Source organism: Ovis aries, chromosome 19, assembly GCF_016772045.2.
Source record: "Ovis aries strain OAR_USU_Benz2616 breed Rambouillet chromosome 19, ARS-UI_Ramb_v3.0, whole genome shotgun sequence".
Taxonomy (NCBI): Eukaryota; Metazoa; Chordata; class Mammalia; order Artiodactyla; family Bovidae; genus Ovis; species Ovis aries.
The window spans coordinates 6,857,068-6,878,456 of NC_056072.1; the positions used below are offsets into that span (position 1 = coordinate 6,857,068).

The 21,389-nt window shown below is 50.0% G+C and overlaps 2 protein-coding genes across 5 annotated transcripts in view; both read left to right on the forward strand.

Moving 5' to 3' along the window:
• The window catches only part of CMTM7 (CKLF like MARVEL transmembrane domain containing 7), a 110,141-nt gene that overhangs the window by 15,847 nt on the left and 72,905 nt on the right, over positions 1 to 21,389 (forward strand). For all 4 annotated transcript variants that reach the window (XM_060402725.1, XM_060402726.1, XM_015102212.3 and 1 more), the window contains exon 2: positions 20,161 to 20,334. In XM_060402725.1, coding sequence (XP_060258708.1) covers positions 20,161 to 20,334 — 174 coding nt within the window. The remainder of the gene's footprint in view (positions 1 to 20,160; positions 20,335 to 21,389) is intronic.
• LOC114109375 (survival motor neuron protein-like) lies at positions 601 to 20,160 on the forward strand. Its single transcript, XM_060402723.1, has one exon. It carries the CDS (start codon positions 620 to 622, stop codon positions 1,511 to 1,513), a length of 894 nt encoding a protein of 297 aa, XP_060258706.1. The 5' UTR covers positions 601 to 619; the 3' UTR covers positions 1,514 to 20,160.

Sequence of the window (21,389 nt, forward strand, 5' to 3'; positions counted from 1 at the left end):
GTTCAAGTTGGGCTTGATTGCATGTCCTATTAATAATAATAAAACACAACAGCTTAGCTCAAAGAAGACATCCTTGGGGGACCTCCCTGGTGGTCCAGTGGTTAAGACTCTGTGCTTCCAATGCAGAGGGCACAGTTCGGTCCCTGGTTGGGGAACTTAAAGGTGACATTCTTAGAAGAGTGGCTAAAGTTGCTTGAGGGATGATCACCCACCACGTCCTGTTCTGTGAACTTGCCTGAATTACCTCATTTAATGCTCAACAACGGCCCTATCCTCTAGGTACTATTATTTTTCACATTTTCAGCCAAGCACCTGAGTCCATGGTAATTACACCGTCAGATATGGAGTCTGGCACAGGTATTTAGTGGTTCCCCAAAGCCCAGGCTGCTTCTCCTGAGCTGCAGGCTGGCTTCTGGTCAATAGCGGTGCAGAGGCAGCTCGTTTTCACCAGTGGAGTGAGTGAGAAGGGCTGCTGGGTACTTCCTGTTTGAGGCTCTGCAGAGGCGCAGGATCCTCTATTCTTTTTTTCCAAAGTCAGTTGAATGCAGGGGACTCCAAGCCCTATTTTGCGTGTTTAAAGATAAGGGATGGACGCCGCGCACCCGGCAGCGGGCTAGCCATGGCGATGGGCGGCGGCGGCGGTGGGGGCAGTGGCGGCAGTGGCGGCAGCTTCCCGGAGCCGGAGGACTCGGTACTGTTCCGGCGCGGCACTGGCGAGAGTGATGATTCTGATGTTTGGGATGATACAGCATTGATAAAAGCATATGATAAAGCTGTGGCTTCATTTAAGCACGCTCAGAAGAACGGTGACATTTCCGAAGCCTCAGAAAAACCAAAAGGCACACCTAAAAGAAAATCTGCTAAGAATAAAAGCCAAAGAAAGAACACCTCAAGTCCTTCAAAGCAGTGGAAAGTTGGTGACAAATGTTGTGCCATTTGGTCAGAAGACGGGTGCATTTACCCAGCTACTATCGCTTCAATTGATTTTAAGAGAGAAACCTGTGTTGTGGTTTACACTGGATATGGAAATAGAGAGGAGCAAAATCTGTCTGATCTACTTTCCCCAACCTCTGAAGTAGCTAATATAGAGCAAAATGCTCAGGAGAATGAAAATGAAAGTCAAATTTCAACAGATGAAAGTGAGAACTCCTCCAGGTCTCCTCTAAATAAACCAAATAATACCAGGTCGAGAGCTGCTCCGTGGACCTCTTTTCTGCCCCCACCACCCCATATGCCAGGATCAGGCCTGGGACCAGGAAAGGCGGGTCTAAACTTCAGTGGCCCACCGCCGCCACCCCCACCCCCACCGCATTTCCTGTCCTGCTGGCTGCCTCCATTTCCTGCTGGACCACCAATGATTCCCCCACCACCTCCCATATGTCCAGATTCTCTGGATGATGCTGATGCTTTGGGAAGTATGTTAATCTCTTGGTACATGAGTGGTTATCATACTGGTTATTACATGGGTTTCAAACAAAGTCAAAAAGAAGGAAGGCACTCACATTTCAATTAAGGAGCTTTTTGTCTTTCAGATTCAGGTGTAGCTCTCTCCCAAGGAGATGGTGTTTTGGTGTGCCCTGGTTGAAGTGAACAAGCGTTGCGTCATTTTCTTCATGCACACTTGGATGGGTGCATGTCATCTGCATTTCCCCTTGTGTCATGTGACTCATGCTTAAATAAACAGATATTTTAAGGGAATAATCAGTTTGAATAACTGAACAATGGAAATATGATTAAAAGAAACTCAAGGTCACATACAGTGCAGAAAGTCAATCTGTTAAAATTGCAACTGAGCCCGTTTGTATATTGTAACTTTCTTAGTAAGTATGTTAAGCTTTTTATTAATGCCTTTAAAAATAAATAACTTTAAAAAAAATAAAAAATCAAAAAAAAATAAAGATAAGGGATGGAAACAGTCCCGGGGTCTGTAAGCAGTCTGCTTCCCCTCCCTAACTGCCCCTGCCCCGGCCCGGGAGGGAGCTTTCCCAACACCCCCACCCGAGGTAGTCCCCCCACCCGCCCGCCCGCCGCTTCCACCCAACTGCTGCCCCCATCACCCTGTCCCGTCGCTCTCTTCTGCTTTCTTCCCAGCACTTCTTCATCTGAAATCCCCTTTCTTACTTCCTCGTCAGAAGTGGTGGTGGTCTTCTCCACCAGGACGCAACTGAACCGCAAGGGGGCGGTGGCCATCGTGCCTGGGTCGCTGCGGGATGCCTCGCAATCTTTGTTGTTGTTGTCTTAGCTTTAAAAAAATTTTTTTTAATGAAAGTATAGTTGTTTTGGGGATTCCCAGGTAACTCAGTGGTAAAGACTCCACTTGTCAGTGCAGGAGACATGGGTTCGGTCCCTGCCTCGGGAAGATTCCCTGGAAAAAGGAAATGGCAACCCTCCCCAGTATTCTTGGCCTGGGAAATCCCATGGATAGAGGAGCCTGGTGGGCTATAGTCTCTGGGGTCCCAGAAGAGTTGGACATGACTGAGCGACTATATAACAGCTATCATATTGATTTACAATGTTGTATTCATTACTCTTGTACAACAGAGTGATTCAATTATACACATATTACATTCTTTTTTTAAAAAATGCTCTTTTCCTTGGGACTTCCCCAGAGGTTCAGTGGTTAAGACCCTGTACTTCCAACGCAGGGGGCCTGGGTTCTATCCCGATTTGGGGAACTAAGATCCCATGCGCTATGGGGTGCAGTCACACAAAAACATTTTTTCCCACTATGATTTTTACAGGATATGCATATAGTTCCCTGTGCTATACAGTAGGACCTTCTTGTTTATCCATCCTGTATATAGAAGCTTACACCTGCTAACCCCAGCCCCCTACTCCATCTCCCCCACCCCCTCCCCCCTGGCATCCACAAATCTGTTCTCTGTGTCCATTCAGAATCGGTTTTTTTTTTCTTGAATGAATGAAAGAAGATTTTCTTTACCAAAGCCTCTGTTAATAGCACTCATTTCGGAAAAGTCCGCCTGGGTAAAGCGCTTGAGAGACGTGGATCTTCTTCTGAAGACCCAATACTAGTTGTTAATCATGATCATGAACAGTGATAGCGAGGGCAGAGGGGTGACCGGGCTGTGGAAGGGCCCGAGGCAGTGGTGTCAGGCCTGCAGGCCAGGAGGCAGAAGCGGGAGCCGGCGGGGAGAGGCTGAACGCCCGGCCTGGAGTTTCTGGTGGAGACGCGGTTCTGTGCTGGTGGCCAGTGTGGAAGAACCTTTCTTTTTTATTGAGTCGGGCTGACAGCTTTGCACTGACTCACACAGTGAAAACAGGGGGCTCCACTGCCAGAGCAAACAAAGCCGAGCCATGGGATGAGAGAAGTGTCTGCCGGTCTGTCCAGCTGTCAGGACTGGGCCCCTAATTTACAGCGTCACCAGCAGACACTGAGCGGCAGCATTACCGTAGTGGGCTAGAGACTGAGGGCACAGTGTGCCTGATGCGGGCAGCTCACTCTCAGACTTCAATTTCTGGCTCGAGTGATGAGCCTCTGTGCGGTCCTGGTCGTGGCTCTTCACCCGGCAGAGGCTCAGCTTCACGTCACGGCATCAGATAGATGTTTATTTGGTGTCTCCTCTGTCCCAGCTGTTTGGGGGTACAGCAGTGAACAAGGCTGATCGTACCTTTCCCCTTGGGCAGAAGATGAGGAGGTGTTACGCATCATCACCCCAAGGCCCCATTGTTTTAGGCGCTGCTAGGAAAGGAAGCTGGTGTTAACTATGTGAGGACGCAAATCTCATCACTTAGAAAATGTATGCGCATTTGAAAGAATTCTTTTAGACTGAACTAAATGGAGATTTTATATACGCTTGAAAGTGAAAGTCACTCAGTTGTGTCCGACTCTTTGTGACCCCGTGGACTATACAGTCCATGGAATGCTCCAGGCCAGAATACTGGACTGGGTAGCCTTTCCCTTCTCCAGGGGATCTTCCCAACCCAAAGATGGAACCCAGGTCTCCCTCATTGCAGGCAGATTCTTTACCAGCTGAGCCACCAGGGAAGCCCAAGAATACTGGAATGGGTAGCCTGTCCCTTCTCCAGAGGATCTTCCTGACCCAGGAATCGAACCAGGGTCTCCTGCATTGCAAACAGATTCTGTACCAGCTGAGCCACCAGGGAAGCCCTTTTATATACTCTTGTGAATACCTAAAAAGGAAAATTGATGAACGAAAATAAATTGGTGAAGATAGTCCTAAAATGGCCCGTCTCTGCTAAATTCTTTTTTTTTTTTTTAAGAATCTTTATTTTTTTAAAATATATTTTATTTACTTATTTTACTGCTCCAGGTCTTAGTTGCAACATGCAGGCTCTTCAGTCTTTGAGGCAGTGTGTGGGGTCTAGTTCCCCGACCAGGGATGAAACTCAGGCTCCCTGCATCGGGAGCACAGAGTCTCAGCCACTGGACCAGACCAGCAGGGAAGTCTCTAAGGACTCTTTTTTTTGAGGAATCCTTTTTTAAGTATTTTCGCATACTCTGGTCGTCGGTGTCGTCAAGAGTGTGAGCAGTGCAGCGTTCCTTAGAAGAGTCCGTGGGAGAACTGATAGCTATCGGTGCTGGGCTCGTAAGCCAGCTGGCTTTCGACTCCTGCTTCTGGGGATGATGCTACAAGTGCCCGTCTCACCGTCTTGCCATCTCCACCCCGCAGCCTCTGGCTCCCAGGCTTTCAGAGAGCGCTCCGCTCTGGTCTCGGGGGTTTTCTTGTGTGTGCTCTGACGCCATTCCCAAGTTTTGAGCTGGCCCATAGCAGGCAATGGGGGCTGCTCCACATCTGCTCTCTGGTCTCGCCAGCAGAAGGTGCAGACCCGTCTGTGGCTGGAGGGAACTGAAGGAGAGACGGAGCATGTCTGCATCAGTGAAGTGTGGTTAGTGTGAGGGCGATGAGCCTGCTGCGGGAGGAGGCAGACAAGGCCGTGATCTCAGCTACCCGGAGTCCTCCCAGCCTGCACTCACAGCTGCCTGGGAAAGGAACCTGAGGCTGAGGCCTGAGCCTGGGAAGAGAGTTCCGAAGGAGGCGAGAGCCTGTGCGAAGGTGTGGAGTCAGGAAACGTGCGTGGCCAGCTCCCAAGCCGGGCTGGTGGTGGTGCAGCCTGGAGCTCTGGTGGTGGTTGTTGTGTTGCTCCGCCGTGTCCGACTCTTTGTGACCCCTGGGCTGCCGGCCCTTCACTGTCTCCAGGAGTTTGCTCAGACTCATGTCCTTGGAGTTGGTGATGCCATCCAATCATCTATCCTCTGTCAGCCCCTTCTCATCCTGCCCTCAAAGCTTTCCCAACATCAGGGTCTTTCCCAGTGAGTCGGCTCTTCACATCAGGTGGCCAGAGTAGTGGAGCTTCAGTATCAGTCCTTCCAAGGAAATCAGGACTGATCTCCTTTAGGATTGACTGGTTTGATCTTGCAGACCAAGGGACTGACAAGTCTTCTCTAACACCACAGTTCAAAAGCATCAGTTCTTTGGCGCTCATCCACCCAAAAAGCCTGCTGGGCTTTGATTGGGATTGTATTGAATCTATAAATCAGTTTGGGGGATGGCATGTTAACTATATTGCATCTCCTTAGCCATCAAGATCTCTCCTTTTATTTAGGTGTTCTTTGATTTCTCTCATCAGTATATTTGTAGTTTTTAGCAACTGAGCCACTTCACTTTCACTTTTCACTTTCACGCATTGGAGAAGGAAATGGCAACCCACTCCAGTGTTCTTGCCCGGAGAACCCCAGGGACGGAGGAGCCTGGTGGGCTGCCGTCTATGGGGTCGCACAGAGTCGGACACGACTGAAGTGACTTAGCAGTAGCAGCATACTATAAATTTAGATTTATATCTATTTATATCTGTTGGTACTTATAAGTAGTCTTGTTGTCAACAAATAAAGCTGTTTGGGTTTTATTTATTTATTTATTTGTCCGTATGACTTGTGCGATCTTAGTTCCCTGGCCAGGGATCAAACCTGTGCCCCTGCAGAGGAAGCAGAGTCCCAAATAAAGTTATATTTTTTTCCTTTCAATCTGTGTGCCTTTTATTTCTTTTTCTTACTGCAGCCTCCAGAAGAACATGGAATATGAATGGTGAAAAAGGACATCTTTGTTGGCTTTCTTGGAGGGAAACCTGCAGTCTCTCACCACTGAGTATACTGATAGCTGTAGATTATTTTGCTGTTGTTCAGTCGCTCAGTCGTGTCCTACTCTTTGCGACCCCACGAACTGCAACACACCAGGCCTCTCTGTCCTTCACCAGATTATTTTGTAGATGACCTTTATCTGGTCAGGGAAGTTCCCTGCTATCCTGAAAGTTTTTATAATGAACGGATATTGAATTTTGTCAAGCGCTTTTTCTGCGCCCATTGATAAGATATTCAGGTTTTCTTCTTCTGTCTGTTAATGGGCATACACTGATTTTCAAATGTTGAACCAGTTGTGGATTCCTGGGATAAACTTTAGTTAGTTGTTTAGCATTTATATTTCTTATAGATTGTTGGATTCAATATACCAACATGTACATTTTTTAATCTTTTATTTGGAACATTTTTTCTGACTTGCAGTGTGGTTTTGGCTGAGCTGGGTCTTTGCTGCGGTGTGTGGGCTTTCTCTAGCTGCGGCAAGCAGGGGCTGTGCTTCGTTGCAGTTTGCAGGCTTGCTGTTGCAGTGGCCTCCCTTGTGGCTGAACGCAGGCTCTAGGTGCCCAGGCTTCAGTCGTTGCAGCTTGCAGGCTCATTAGCGTGGCATTCAGGCCTTTGGGCACTAGGGCTTTAGTGATTAGGTGTGTGGGCTCAGATGTCCTGCCGCATGTGGAATCTTCCCGGGCCAGGGATCAAACCCATGTCCCCTGCCCTAGCAGGCACATTCCTATCCACTGTACCACGTGGGAAGTCCTGTGCCCTTATTCTTTCGAGGCTTAAAAGAATAGCCTGGAAAGAGTTGATCCAGCAGCTTGTAACGCTCCCCCGAGACTTGGGCGCACTGGTAGCCGAGCTCGGGTTCCCCTCTTTCCTCTTCCTGTGGCTGCAGCCCTTTGGGGTTTTGCCTGTGTCTCACTTCTGCACACACGTTAGAACAGGATAAAGTTGTGAAACTCGGTTCAGAAACAGGATGTAGGAGGAAGCACTTGCCTCCCGTGGCTAGATCTAAGTTGACTCGCCTCACCTTGCTGAGGCTCTGCTAAGTGCTGGGCCCCAGGGCAGCCCTGGGGACCGTGTGTCCCTGCTGCGTTCATCCCAGTGGGTCTCTTAGCAGGTGCACAAGGGAGGCTTTGTTTAGCGGGAACTTTTTGCTCCTGTCTCTGCCCTCCCGGCTTCTTCCAAAGGCATCGAGACCAGGGCTGCTCCGAGGAGACTGAAAGGCTCTGTGTCTTACCAGCAGGCAGCTTCCAGCAGCCAGGAGGCCTGGAGTGAGCCTGCAGGCCCGGGAAGGGGAAATGTAGGGAGGGGCTGGGCTGCAGCCTTACCGGGGTTGTTTTGTAAGCAGAGGCCAAGGGGGTGGGGAACTTTCTGAAGGAAAGTCTTTGTTTTCACCTGGCACACGGGTGATTTGAAAGTGAGAGGCATGGGAGAAAGGCCTGCTTTGGGGAGTGATGTGACTGAAGCTGGGGGTGCGGACCACAGTTAACTGCGCCTTTGAACCAAGGATGCGGTGGCTGGAGGGGGAAGCAGTCAGGGGCGAGGCATATACTTCTGCCCCGTGGTCTTGTCCCCGCTTCGGAGTCATTTTCTAAAACCCGACCAGAGAGCAGCAGAGGGGACGCTGACAGCCCGCTGGAGGCAGGGGCCCTGGCATGGTTTTTTCTTTCATCCAGTGCTTTGTCTGTGTAAAGGTCTAGACAGACAGCTCTGCCAGCTGGTTTGGAGCCTGCTGTCAGCAGTCTGAGGAATCCGAGGCAGCCGCCTCCCATTTGAGCTCACAGGGGTAGTTTCCCGCCTGCGCCCGAGAGCTGTGATGTAGGAGGGGCTCCTCACGTCACCCCAAGGCCCCCCCCCCCCCAGGACATCTGTGCCACCTGTCACCCTCCTCCCTGTGTGCTCAAGTCCTGCAGCCCCTGGAGTCCACCCTGAACCACTCCCACTCTTTACAGAGGATGTGCCTGCCTTCCTGCCCTCCAGCAGCCTTCCTCACAGATGGTACCTTCCTGACGTTATTCGTCTTTTGTTTTCTTTTCTTTAAAAAAAAAAAAAGAAATTTATTTGAGCTGCGCTGGGTCTTAGTTGCAGCATGCGGGATCTTGAATCTTCATTTGAGCATGTGGGCTCTTTAGTTACGGCATGCGGGATCTAGCTCCCCAGCCGGGGATCAAACCCGGGCCCCCTGCATGGAGTCTTAACCACTGGGCCACCAGGGAAGCCCTCGTCCCCTTTTTCTTTTAATGTCCCTGTGTCGCGGTCTGAGGCCCCTTGTCCTTTGAGGCAGGGCCCGGGTCTAAACTGTCCTTATGGTGCGCTTATTGCCTGCTGACGACTGGCCCTGCTTAGATGAGCCCCCGGTTAACTGTTGCTGTGTGCCAAGAGCTTCTCAAACATCATCCCGTGTTACTCTTCTCAGAATACATGCTCAGGGACTTCGACTCCTTGCCCTTTCTTGAATGTTTACTGGAGCACTACCAGCCGTTCTGAATGCTTTGCTAGAATCGTCTCATTTAATCTTCACATCAACTCTTTGTGGTAGGTTTTCTTCTTACCCATTTTAAAGATGAGGAGACTGAGGCCTAGCGAGGTTAACTGGCCCCTTAGTACTTGTGTTTAGTGACTGTTTGACCCACGGGGGTTGCTGGCGTGCTTTACTGCTCCTTTCAGGCTCACTTGCTCCGACTGAAGACCAGCCTCTGGCTTACACTCAGTCTCCTCTGGGTGCCATACGACGATCGTGTACCCTTAATCGCCGTGGCTTTCCATCAGTGATACATGCTTACAGTCCCTCAGTGGCTCTTGTGTACTTGCTTTGTCATTTTTTATCCCAGACTAATTTCTCTTTCCCCCAGGCTGGCACTGAGTTGGCATCATGCTGCCTGGGTTTTTAATCCAGGCATCCCACACCCACATTGTCAAATCCAGCAGGCACTTATTTCTGGCAGGCGCCCAGGGCTGGATGCCAGGCCTCCTGCTGGGGCCGGGCCACAGAGCTTCTCCAAATATTTACTTCACCAGGATCTGGGCAAAGCACTGAATGGCATAACTCTCTCTCTCCTGAGTCAAGGTTTCCTTAGGATCGTCCTTGGCAGAATGGAAACCAGCATAGCCTTGTGTTCCTAAGCAGGGCTGGGACCGTCGTTAGGACTCAATAAATAATCACTGAATGAATGACTTTATTCTTTCCACTGTAAACACTGGGGTTGCCTGAGTGGGAAACCAGGGAAGTTCTGAAAACAGTGCATTAGTTAGCTCTTGCTGCATGACAAACAGCCCTAAAATCTTGGTGGCATCACCAAGCCTTTACTGCTCGCTCACATGGTGGAGGTCTGCTGCGGTCGGCCCTGCTAATCATGACCCCGGCTTGCTTCTGTGTCTGGAGGCTGGCTTCTCGTCCAGTCTGGACTGGGTTCATCTGGGGTGACTGGGTTTCAGCACTGTCTGCATGTCTGCCACCAGACGTTTCCTTCTTAGATGCCACTGCAGGGAAGCCCAGACCTAGAGCTGGCGGAGGTAGCCTCTGAAACTGTCGGTGGCATTTTTTTCATTTTTCTCAGCTGAGCCTGGAGCATCCAGACCCAGCAGTGGTCGCCCCATCAGAGCCTCTCGTTGAGGACCATCCAGGTCGAGCATCTTTTTGGGGGTGTGACATGGGATGGAGGTGGGGATTTATGGAGTCATCTTCAGCCATCCCCACTGCAGCCAGTGGCTGCTCTGTGTGATCGTCGGTTACCGGGTTCTTGGAGGCAACAGCTGCCTTCCAGCTGAGCCGCCTGAGAGCTCTCGGCCCAGGGGCTGTGTCTACGCCAGGGTCCCAGGTGGGGACCCAGATGTGATCCCTCACCTGGGCCCCCCGCTGCCCTCTGAACGGACCTCAACTTCCCTTTGCACAAGAATCAAAACACGAAACCCAGAACAGTGCATATGCAACTCTCAAAACAGGCCAGGCGGGACCTTTTTTGTTTAAGCGCCTGCTCCAGCTACTACGGTTGCGGCGCAAATTGCTGCTAAAGTTAGTCTGTGTAAAGCAGCCACTCGCCAGGCTCACAGATTCTGTGGGTCAGGAGCGTGGGCGCGACGCGGTGAATAGGGCTTTCTCTTTGCTCCGTGGTGACTGGGCAGCTGGGAGAACTTGAGAGCTGGGGCCAGAGAAGCCAAAGGCTTTGCTTTCTCATGCATTGAGCTAGGTGCTGACTGGTGAGCCACCCTCAGCTGGAGCTTTGGCCAGACACCCACTCTCGGCCTCCCAAGTGGCCTCTGGTGGGAGAGCTCCAGGGGTGCGTTTGCAGATGGAGCGGCGGCTCAGGGAAGTTGCATCAGGGTCCCTGACCCAGCTGTGGAAGGCCTGTGTTGTCACTTTGACCACCTGCCAGGAGGCCATTCAGGCAACCCAGGTTCAAGGCAGGGGATGCGTTCCACTTCTAGGTGAGGAGCGGCCAGGGTCTAGAAGAACGCAGGAGCCTGGAAATGTTGCTACGGCTATTCTCAGAAAGCACAGTCGGCTGGCATGCAGTAATGAGGGGTGAGATGTTCCTTCTACCCCTCACTGCTGAGGCCAAGGGCATCAGAGTATCTGGCTGCAGGGAATTTAAGCCTCTTGTGCAGTCCAGTCCCATCCTGTCTCCTACCCCAGACCATTGAGTCCTCAGGGAGAGCTTTATTAAAGCTTTGCCAATGAAGTCATCTGCCCTGTCCCACGTGCGTGCGTGTTAAGTTGTTCCAGTCATGTCTGACTCTTTCCAACCCCATGGACTGTAGCCCGCCGGGCTCCTGGGATTCTCCAGGCAAGAATACTGGAGTGGGTTGCAATGCCCTCCTCCAGGGGATCTTCCCGACCCAGGGATCCAACCCATATCTCTTTCACCTCTTGCATTGGTAGGCAGGTTCTTTACCAGTGGGACCACCACCTGGGACCTCAGCCTGGGGAGAAAAAAGACAAAAAACATAAAGGGGGGCAGAAGCAGGGTTCTATGATTAAGAACCAAACTGTGGAATTGGATGGAAAAGACTGAATCCCGTCTCCGGGCAAACAGCTCTATGGCCCAGGGCGGGCACTTCCCACATCTAGGTTTCCTCATCTGCGTAAGAGTACAACCCAGGGCCAGGCTCTTGGGAGGTACCTGATGAACAGTAGGCATCCCTGAGAATAAGCTTCCTCATTTCAGCACTTTGTAGGAAGCTCACGTCCCAGCAAGGGCCGTTGACCCTGCCCCTGCGCCCCCCAGTCCTGGAGAAGATTCTCGGCAGTCTCTCTCTCTCTTATTGTCTTTTAATGATTCTTCAGGGAACCTCTGGGAAACACTAGCTCCTACTCTTGAGTCAGACCCTGGGGGGTTCACACGGGGGGGTCTTTTCATCCCATTCTCTAGGTTTTAGAATCTTTTAAAAAAAAGAGAGAGAGAGTATTTCATATATTTGCTGTTTTCCCCCGTTCTAAATTAATACTGTGTTTGCTCAGTTAAGGACTTCCTGTTTCAGTAGGACAATTTAGTAAAAATGACGTTACTGGATCAACAGATGTGCTAATTCTTTTTAGATACATGACAAGTGGGTGTTAAACCCGGCAGTGCCTCCCAAGCCTGCTTAGTATTGATCCTCAGGTGTTAGTTCACTGTTCTGTCGCCTCATAGTTCACTGTGTATGTGTTTGGGGGTGAAGCACCAGAACTCTCCGTTTGTTACTGGAAGTTATTCTCATTGCCTCTTTACCTGGTTACCTGTGGCAGCAGTCACCACCAGCTCATGCTGAGTCCTCCTCCTTTTTTTTTTTCCTATACCTCGTGGCACATGGGATCTTAGTTTCCTGACCAGGGACGGAACCCTTGCCCCCTGCAATGGAAGCTCGGAGTCCTAACCACTGGACCACCAGGGAATTCCTTCCATCCTCCTTGAATTATATCTTCACCTCCTTAGACTTCCCTTTTTATTTTTAATAGCTTTATTGATGTATAATGTACATACCATAAAAGCTCCTCATTTTAAGCATACACTTCAGTAATTTTTAGCAAATTGACAGGGTTGTGCAACCATCACCATAATCCAATTTCAGATTCTTTCCCAAAAGATCCCTCATGCACACTTGCTCCCACATTATTCTGAAGAAGCCGCTGCTGTACTCCTGTATTTATCTCATCCATAAATATTTCAGGGTATGTGTGTGTGTGTGTGTGTGTCTTTTTTTTTTTTTTTTTTGCTGCACCACGTGGCATGCGGGATCTTATTTCCCCAACTAGGGATTGAAACTGGGCCCCCTGCATTGGAAACGCAGAGTTTTAACCACTGGACCACCAAGGAAGTCCCAGGGTGTGTCTCAGTCGCCCAGCACTCTACGTGCTTGTTGTGGTGGCCCCTACTAAGGCAGCACCCACCGCCCCCTCCTCTGCTTGTGCCCCCAGAGCAAACCCCTGCGTTCAGTGCTGTCTCTCGAAACCCAAGAGCCAAGATGGCGTGATTGCAGAGAAGAGTCTGCAGTCCACCCACAGGCCGTGTTTACACTGGGGCGCTGGTGAGAATCCAGTTTTGCCCCAAATTCAGTCCTGCACCCATCATTGAAGGCCTCCTCTGTGCTGGGCCCTGTGGGTGCAGCAAGGAATTGGTCCTGGGCTCTGCCCTTGTGCCCACCACTGAACTGCGTACGGGGAAGAACGCCCCGGGGTGGGGTGGCCGGCTGGCCACAGCACCACTCTGGCCTGATCCGCACCTGGACGTGTGTGTGCCTGCGTGTTGCAGAGGCTCCCTGATGACCCCTTGTTTCTGGGGTCAAAGCCTGCACTTGTCTCAGAGGCACCAGGGAAGCCCACGTGCACCGGTCTCCTCCCACGTGTTAATGGTGGGGCCTGTCCCGAGCGGTGCTTTCTCTTTCTCTCTCCCCCTCTCAGCATCAGGGAGCAAGAGCATGGTCCTGCCGGGTGCCTGGAACGTGGAAGGCCTCAGGAGTGGGTGGACTGTAAACTGTATTCATTCATTCCAGCCAAAAATATTACCTGTGGAGAATCCGCGTGCCATTCAAGGTCCTGACTTTGGAACAACAGTGAGCAAAACAGACCAAAACGCTCAGCATCGTGGGGCTTACAATCAGGGTGACAGACAATAGGAAATAAGCAGATGAAATACACTGCTCGCTGGGGCTGTGGAGCAGAATGATTGAGAGACGAGAGACTACAAATGATGAAGTACTTATCTTTTAAAAAGCAGGGTATTGGGACTTCCCTGGTGGTCCAGTGGTCAGGACTCTACTTCCCAGTGCAGGGGGCACAGGTTCCATCCCTGGTTAGGGAGTTAAGATCCCATAAGCCTCCTGGCCAAAAAAAAAAAAAAAAAAACATAAAAAAGAAACCAGAAGCAATATTGTAACAAATTCAATAGACTTTCAAGATGGTCCACGTAAAAAAAAAAAAAAAACCTTCTAAAAAATGAAAACTAGGGTATAAAACAGTGTATAGGGGTTTCCATGGTGGCGCAGTGGTAAAAAAACAAAACAAAATCTGCCTGCCAGTGCAGGGGACACGGGGTTTGATCCCTGATCCAGGAAGATCCCGCGTGCTGCAGAGCAACTAGGCCCATGTGCCGCAGCGACTGAGCCTGCGCTCTAAAGCCACAGCGACTGAAACCCGCATGCCTAGAGCCCGCACTCTGCAACAAGGAAGCCACTGCAGTGAGAAGCCCGTGCACCACATCCGGAGAGTAGGCCCCGCTCACCGCAGCTGGAGAAAAGCACACGCAGCAACAGTAAATAAATAAAATTTATCCAGCGTAGCCAAAATAAATAAGAATTACTTTCAACAACTGTACATAGTATGCAATCCAGTCTTTGAAAAGGAAAAATAATACTGCTGGTGCTAAGTCACGGCAGTCATGTCTGACTCTGTGTGACCCCATAGACGGCAGCCCACCAGGTTCCCCCGTCCCTGGGACTCTCCAGGCAAGAGCACTGGAGTGGCTCGCCATTTCCTTCTCCAGTGCATGAAAGTGAAAGGTGAAAGTGAAGTTGCTCAGTCGTGTCCGACTGTTTGCAACCCCATGGACTGCAGCCTACCAGGCTCTTCCATTCATGGGATTTCCCAGGCAAGAGTACTGGAGTGGGTCACCGTTGCCTTCTCTGGAAAAATAATACATATGTGCTCAAAACATCCCTATGTAGAAAGAAATACCCTAAACTCCAGAGGTGGTAGTTATCTCTGAGAAGTGGGATTATGGGTGATTTTTTGTTTTCTTAGACACTTCATGAATTGATTTTCTTTTTTCTTTTTTTTAAATTTTTATTTATTTATTTGGCTGCTCTGGGTCTTAGTTGTAGCATGTGGGATCTAGCTCCCTGACCAGGGATCGAACCTGGGCCCCCTGCACTGGGAGCTCAGAGTCTTAGCCACTGGACCACCAGGGAATTCCCCATGAATTGATTTTCTATTCTGTATAAGTATCGATTATATAATTAGAGTGACCCTACTTAAGCAGGATGCCTGACATGACTGTCATTTCTAAAGGGCCCCACCTTTCTGAGTTGGAGCCCCAGAGTCCTGCCTCCCAGTGTGAGAGCACTGCAATCAAGGCAGGTTTCCCTTCTATTATCCAGGGTCCCACAGGCTGTTCTGTGCTTGCTCCCAGTGGAAAGCAGACAGAAGGTTTAAGCCCTGGGCTGAAAACAGAGGCCAGGAGCTGGGAGAGGGGCCTGGAGAGACACAAGCAGGTCCCATGGGCAGGGTGGTGGTGTGGGGAGCAGGGGTGTGCAGCTGTGTGCCAGGGCACAGCTGACCCTGCTGTGTGACGTTCAGCAAGTCGCTTAACCTCTCTGTGCCTTATTTTCCTTGTAAAAGGACAACAGCAGGATTTGCCTCCTGAAGCACTTATCCCTGGGCCTGGCCCTGGGCCGTTAAAGATCTCCATGAGGTGTCATAAAGCGCCTTTTACAACTTTGTATGGAATTTTTTTTGTGTGGGGGGGCGCCAGTTCTGTGCAGCTTGAGGGATCTTAGTTCCCCAACCAGGGATCGAACCTGTGCCCCCTGCCGTGGAAATGTGGAGTCCTAACCACTGGACTGCCAGGGAATTCCTCGTATGTGATCTTTATAATACAAGAAAATAAACCAAGTGAATTTTACCATGGAATAGTCCTTTGACACATGCCTTTCCATGGGCTGATGTGGGGCCATTTCCTGGAGACTGGAGGAGGGGGTCCACCGACAGGTAGGGGTGCGTGTAGGAGCCCAGGGCAGAGCTCAGCCACAGCTGGAGTATTGCAGTCTCCTGCCGTCCTCCCGCCCCCAGGCAGAGCCGCCGATGGGCCCGTTTACATCTACAGATGCACTTCCCCATCACAGCATCATCACCCACATCTCTGACTTTTTGAACAAGCTCAGCTTTCATCTCCCCGGCTTTTCCAGAAAAGCCTCTTAGAGCGGGTCTGCGGCCTTTTGATGTTGCCTTTCATCACTTACTTTCCCTCCTCCTGCCTGTGTCTCTCACTGAAACGTCATTCCAAGGTCAGAAGGAAAACCTGAGAGAGGGTGGGGTGGTGACCTGCTGGCACCCAGCCCCAGCAGGCTCTCACACAGAGGTGCGTGGTGCCATCTGCAGCCAGACGTGGGCAGGGTGTTAGGGGACAGACCTGCTGGGGGGATGTCCCTGGGCAGTTCATCTCCTGAGCACCGCCTCTGGAGGCTTTCCAGAAACTGTCTTAGACTTCAGAATTCCATTTGCTCTTTGAAGGAGACCCACCCAGCCTGAAAACCTGGGCCCACTGCCTGGCACGTGGCCGTGAACCTCAGATCTGCCTGTATTAGTTTCCAAAGTTCTCAGGGAGCGACAGTCATTTCTCTCGGGTGATGTTTAGTTGGTTTCATCTGCTGTGAAACTGAAACGCATGCTGCTTTCACGACACTCCTCTCCTTTCTAAGAGTAAGAATTCTGATAGCACGGAGTCGGAAAGAGCTCGGTCTAGGGGAGAGGGGGTGGCTTCTCGCCTGAGGGAAAGCCAGGGTCTCTCCAAACAGTGCCACGGCAGGTCCGAGAGACGTGGCTTTGAGTTGAAGGTTCTTGCAACGTGACTTTTAAACCCCTGGACATTTATATTAGATGACTTATTTTCAACTTGCCTGACTGTTATAAAAGAACTGATTGGGAATTCCCTGATGGTCAAGACTCAGAGCCTTCACTGCCAGGACCTAGGTTCATCCCACAAGCCCAGATAAAGACTGGTAAAAATGATTCTTTTTTGGCGCAGCCAAGAAAAGAGAAGAGACCTTTATGAGAGGATCTAGAGAATTCTCTGAATAGAGGAGCCTGGTGAGCTACAGTCCATGGGGTTGCAAAGAGTTGGACATAACTGAGCAACTAAAATACACACACACACACACACACTCACACACACACTCACGCACACACTCACGCGCACACGCACACACACACAGGAGGCCGCCAGAGAAACAAATGAGTCCTTTAGGTGGTATCACACTGATATTATTCTAAACAGAACCGATGTGTCTTCCAGAAATTCTCCAGCCTGCTTCACTTCAGTTTCTCTGAGTTCAGACTTTTTTAACTGGGAACCCAAACAGGTCCTAATAGATAAACAATAAGGACTTACTGTCCAGTACAGGGAACCGTATTCAGTATCTTATAATAACCTATAATGGAAAAGAACCTGAAAAAGTGTGTGTATATATATATAACTGATGTATGTATCAGTTGTCCACATCCCAGCTCTTTTCTCTTCGCTGTCTGTTCTTTCTCTTGCTTCACCCTTCCGCATGCCCCCTGAGTGTCAGTCTGGAGGATTCAAGGCATTTGCAGAGGTTACTCACTGGCCCTGGAGGAGTTCCTGAAAAGCCTAGACTAAAGCACACTAGCTGAGATGCTGGCTAGCTAAAGTAGCAATGATGCCTCCTTGGGCAGAAAGGAAGTTTTGATAGCGTGCACGAGTATACACCATCTGCCCTCTAAACGAGACTGACCAGAATCGGGCTTTACTGGAGAAGACTGCATGACTGGCAGCCTGAGACCCAGGGATGAGAATTCGGGGAGTCTTATTTCATAGTCAGGGTTCCCAGAGAAGATGGAGATGGGCTGGGGTCATAGAGCAATCGTATGCTTCTCGGCTCAGCCCTGGGGCTCAGAGGGGAAGACTTGCCTGGGCCCCTTCTGTTGCTTGGGGAAACTTACCCGCGTGTCCGCAGACTGAGTCCCAGATAAAGACTGGTAAAAATGATTCTAAAATCTGTGCATTCAATGAGGTGCAAAATTGCTTCTCCACCTCGAAATCACACTGCATAATCCTGGGTTATTTGCATTTTAAGTGAATTAAACCGCCCTAGCCTGTGTGAGAGGATCCATGCCAGGTGGAGGAACCCCCCCGCCACCTCACTCCCCAGATAGACGAGGGCTGGAAATGGGGGGATGTTGGTGGAGCAGCAGAGCTCTGACCATCAGGCACACTCCTGGGTGAAGCAAAGACTCCCTTTGGAGCTTTGAAACAGCCTCAAGGCGTGACTCGTTATATCATCCGTGGCCAGTGGGCTGGAGAGGAAACGAAAAAGTGAAAATCCTCAGGCTGCTAATTAGCGAAAGGGAAATATGCAAACACTGAGGGTCTCGTGTGTCAGGCCCACATTCTTCTGCTTTGATCTGTTAAGTAGAACACTCTTCACGCCCACTTTAGGCCTCAAGCTGAATGTTCTTTGCTGGCTGAGTCCCTGTAACCTAGGACCTTGATAGAATGCTAGCAATGAGGAGCTTTAGAAAACAGCCTTTTTAGCGTTGGCCAGCCTTAGATTGATTTTGTGATTGAATTCTCATTATAGCTGCTCACACACACACACACACACACACACAACCAGGAATGTCTCCAGACATCACCAACTATCTCATAGAACACAAAATCACACATACACGCCCTTGGACAGTCACTGTTGTGTAAGCCAGAGGCAGTATGAAAGATTTAACCTTTCTCCTAAACTGGTTGTGCTTTTAATATTGACCAAGACTTTACATACGTTTAACACATGTGTGTTATTGGTTCATCCCCCGTTTGGGGTGAGCAAGACTTTCTTCTCTGTTAGTGGCCTTCACAGAAACTCAGCCCTCTCTTCCCTCTCTGCCCTCCCATGGCATTCGTTTCCTTTTTGGCCACGCCGTGCAGCATGTGAGATCTTAGTTTCCCAATCAGGGATCAAACCTGGATCCCCTGCATGGGATGTGTGTCGTCTTAACCACTGGACCACCAGGAATGTCCCTCCCAGGGTATTCTCATGTTGCTAATAATTGACCCGACCTGCTTATTCATTACTGGGTCTTGAGTTTATTACTTCTGCACACTCATTCATTCAGGTAACAATATGCTTAGCGAGTTCTCATAGCCGGCCCCAGGATGGGGCAGGGTGTGGAGGGGCAGGGTGTGGAGCAAGCAACACCTTGTGGCCGGGACCCCCACACATTTGATGATGCGTCTGGCCTCCTCAGCTCATTCATGATCAGGGCTTACATTTTGGAAAGCAAAACTGCATCCAAAGTGGAGGGACATGATCCCTGGAATCAGACAGTCTTAAGAGTCAAATCCCTCCTCCACTGCTTACAAACTGGGTGTTAGTCGCTCAGTCGTGTCCAACTCTTTGCGACCCCACGGACGCATGGAGCTCTCCAGGCTCCTCCGTCCATGGGATTCTCCAGGCAAGAATACTGGAGTGGGTGGCCATTTCCTTCTCCAGCGGATCTTCCCAACCCCGGGATTGAACCGGGTCTCCTGCATTGCAAGCAGATTCTTTACTGTCTGAGCTACCAGGAAAGCTCTAACTGGGTAGCCGTAGGCTGATGATGGAGCCTGTTTGCCTGCATTTCCCCACAAGCAGGCATGGGGGGATTTTGCTGACTCAGCAGAGTTCTGGGACGTCGCAACGAGATCGTGTACATCAACCAATCAGTACACGGTAACGATGAGGTAAGTCTATGGCAGAACAGTCAAAATGAGACAGAAGGAAAAAAAAAAAGCCAGCAGTAACTAAGAACATGCCCCCATTTGTGGGCCTTCCCTAAAGTGCAGTGTGAATCTATGTTATTCATTAACCAGACCTCCTCAAAGCAGACAGATGCACTCAACTTTTGAGAAGAAGGCCTCTTTCTTCAGATTCTTTATAGCTCCATGATTAATGTATTTCTTTTCCATCTCAAACAAGGGGTCACACTGACCAAAGGCTTATCTGTACGTGCATAGTTGAAAAAAACAAAAACCCTTCAACCAACTGTATGCTCAATGCTGACCTGTCAATATGATACATAATTTCTTTGTCTCAAAAATGTATACAACTGCGCCTCTAACTTCTGCTCAGTGGAGCAGTCCGCAGAGCTTCTGAGAATCTGTCTGCCAGGTTATCATCCTCAGTTTGACTCGAATAAAATTCTCTTATCTGTCTTCTTTGCTGGATTGTTATTTGATTTCTTGCCAACAGTAACTTACTATCTGCCGGCTGGTAGGTTATTTGTATAAACTGACATCTTGGTGGGTCAAAAATAGTCAAGTATTGGCAACTTCCTAGGTCAACCTCGCATGTAAACCTGGGGTCCACTATCTGACTGACTCTGGAGGTTGAGCAGATAAGGGGAGTGGTCCTGCCTGGCTGTTTCCGGAGTTCCCGCCCTCTCTCTGAGGTTGCACCCTGCTGCTGCATAGACTACTCAGAGCAGACGAGCCACTTCCTGCCATCCTCAATGTTCACCGCGGCTTGTGTGTCAAAAGCTTGTCCTGTGGGGAAACTGCTGTTCCTTGCCAGTTTGTGAGGGAGTAACCTCAACTGTGACAGCTCCTTAGTTCCCTGTGGTTGGTTGTGTTCCTGTTGTCTGGTTTTATAAATCTGTCTTATCCCTGTATTCACTTTATCTTATTTTGTTTTTTGGGCATGTGGGATGTTAGTTCCCTGACCAGGGATCGAACCCGAGCCCCCCCGCAGTGGAAGTGCAGAGCCTTAACCACTGGACCTCCAGGGAAGTCCCTGTTTTGTCGTTCGTCCCCTGGGTGCCCATCTCGGGTGGGCGCTCCTCTGATGTCTCCGTGTTCCCACCCCAGGCCACGCTGCTGATCGCCTTCATCTGCGTGAGGAGCTCTTTGTGGACGAGCTACAGCGCCTACAGCTACTTTGAAGTGGTCACCATTTGCAACTTGATCATGATCCTCGCCTTCTACCTGGTGCACCTCTTCCGCCTGTACCGCGTGCTCACCTGTATCAGCTGGCCCCTGTCGGTAAGGGAGTGGCCGGGCTGCGCTCCGCCCGCACGGGTCAGGACGCTGGCTAGGCGCTGGGGCCCGACATCCTTCCAGCCTACCCACCCCGCCTCCTTGGCTGCTTCAGCCCTGAATTTCCCACTGCTGGGTGGCCCTCTCTGCCTCGGGTCCTACTGGCCTCTAAAACTCACCTTCAAGCTGCAAGAAGGCTGTGATTCTCATCTCGATGCTTCTTTTCTCAAGTGACAGAAAATGGGCTGTGGCGGGGGGGCGGGTGACTTGGAGGCGGAACGTGGAAGGACAAAGCTGATGGAGGTGGTGGGTATTTACACTGTCGTACGGATAAGATCTGTCAGCTGCGGTGGAGAGGCAGAGTCTGAGGAAAGATATCAGAAGTTGCTAAGGTTTCTTCTTCCCATTATATTATTTTTAAAACGACTTTATTTACACCTGTTGACATGTCATACAATTACCGATTGAAGTGTACAGTTCAGTGGCTTTCCATATGTTTTTAGACTTGTGCAACCGTCCCCTCATTTATAGAATATTTTCATCACCTCAGAAAGGGTACAGGTCCCTGTACCCTTTAGCTGTTACCTCCTACCCCTCATCTCCTCCGGCCCTGACCTACTGCTAATTGACTTTCTGTCTCTATAACTTTTCCTGTTCTGGAGATTTCATGTAAGTAGATTCATATATGTGGTCTTCTGTAACTAGCTTCTTTCACTAAGTAGAGTGTGTATTGGTTTATCTATTTACAGCATGTATCAGTACTTCATTTCTTTTTATAGCTAAGAAATAATCCATGGAAAGGATATACCATATTTTGGCTTTTTGTTGATTTGTTTGTTGGGGGTGCACCACGTGGCATGTGGGATCTTAGCTCCCTGACCAGGGATCGAACCAATGCCCCCTGCAGTGCAAGCACAGGGTCCTAACCACTCAGTCACATTTCGTTTATTCATTTATCATTGATGGATATTTGGGTTGTTTCTACCTTTTGGCAATTGTGAATCCTGCTGCTGTGCACATTTGTATACAAGTTTTGTGTATGGACGTGTTTTTGTTTTGCT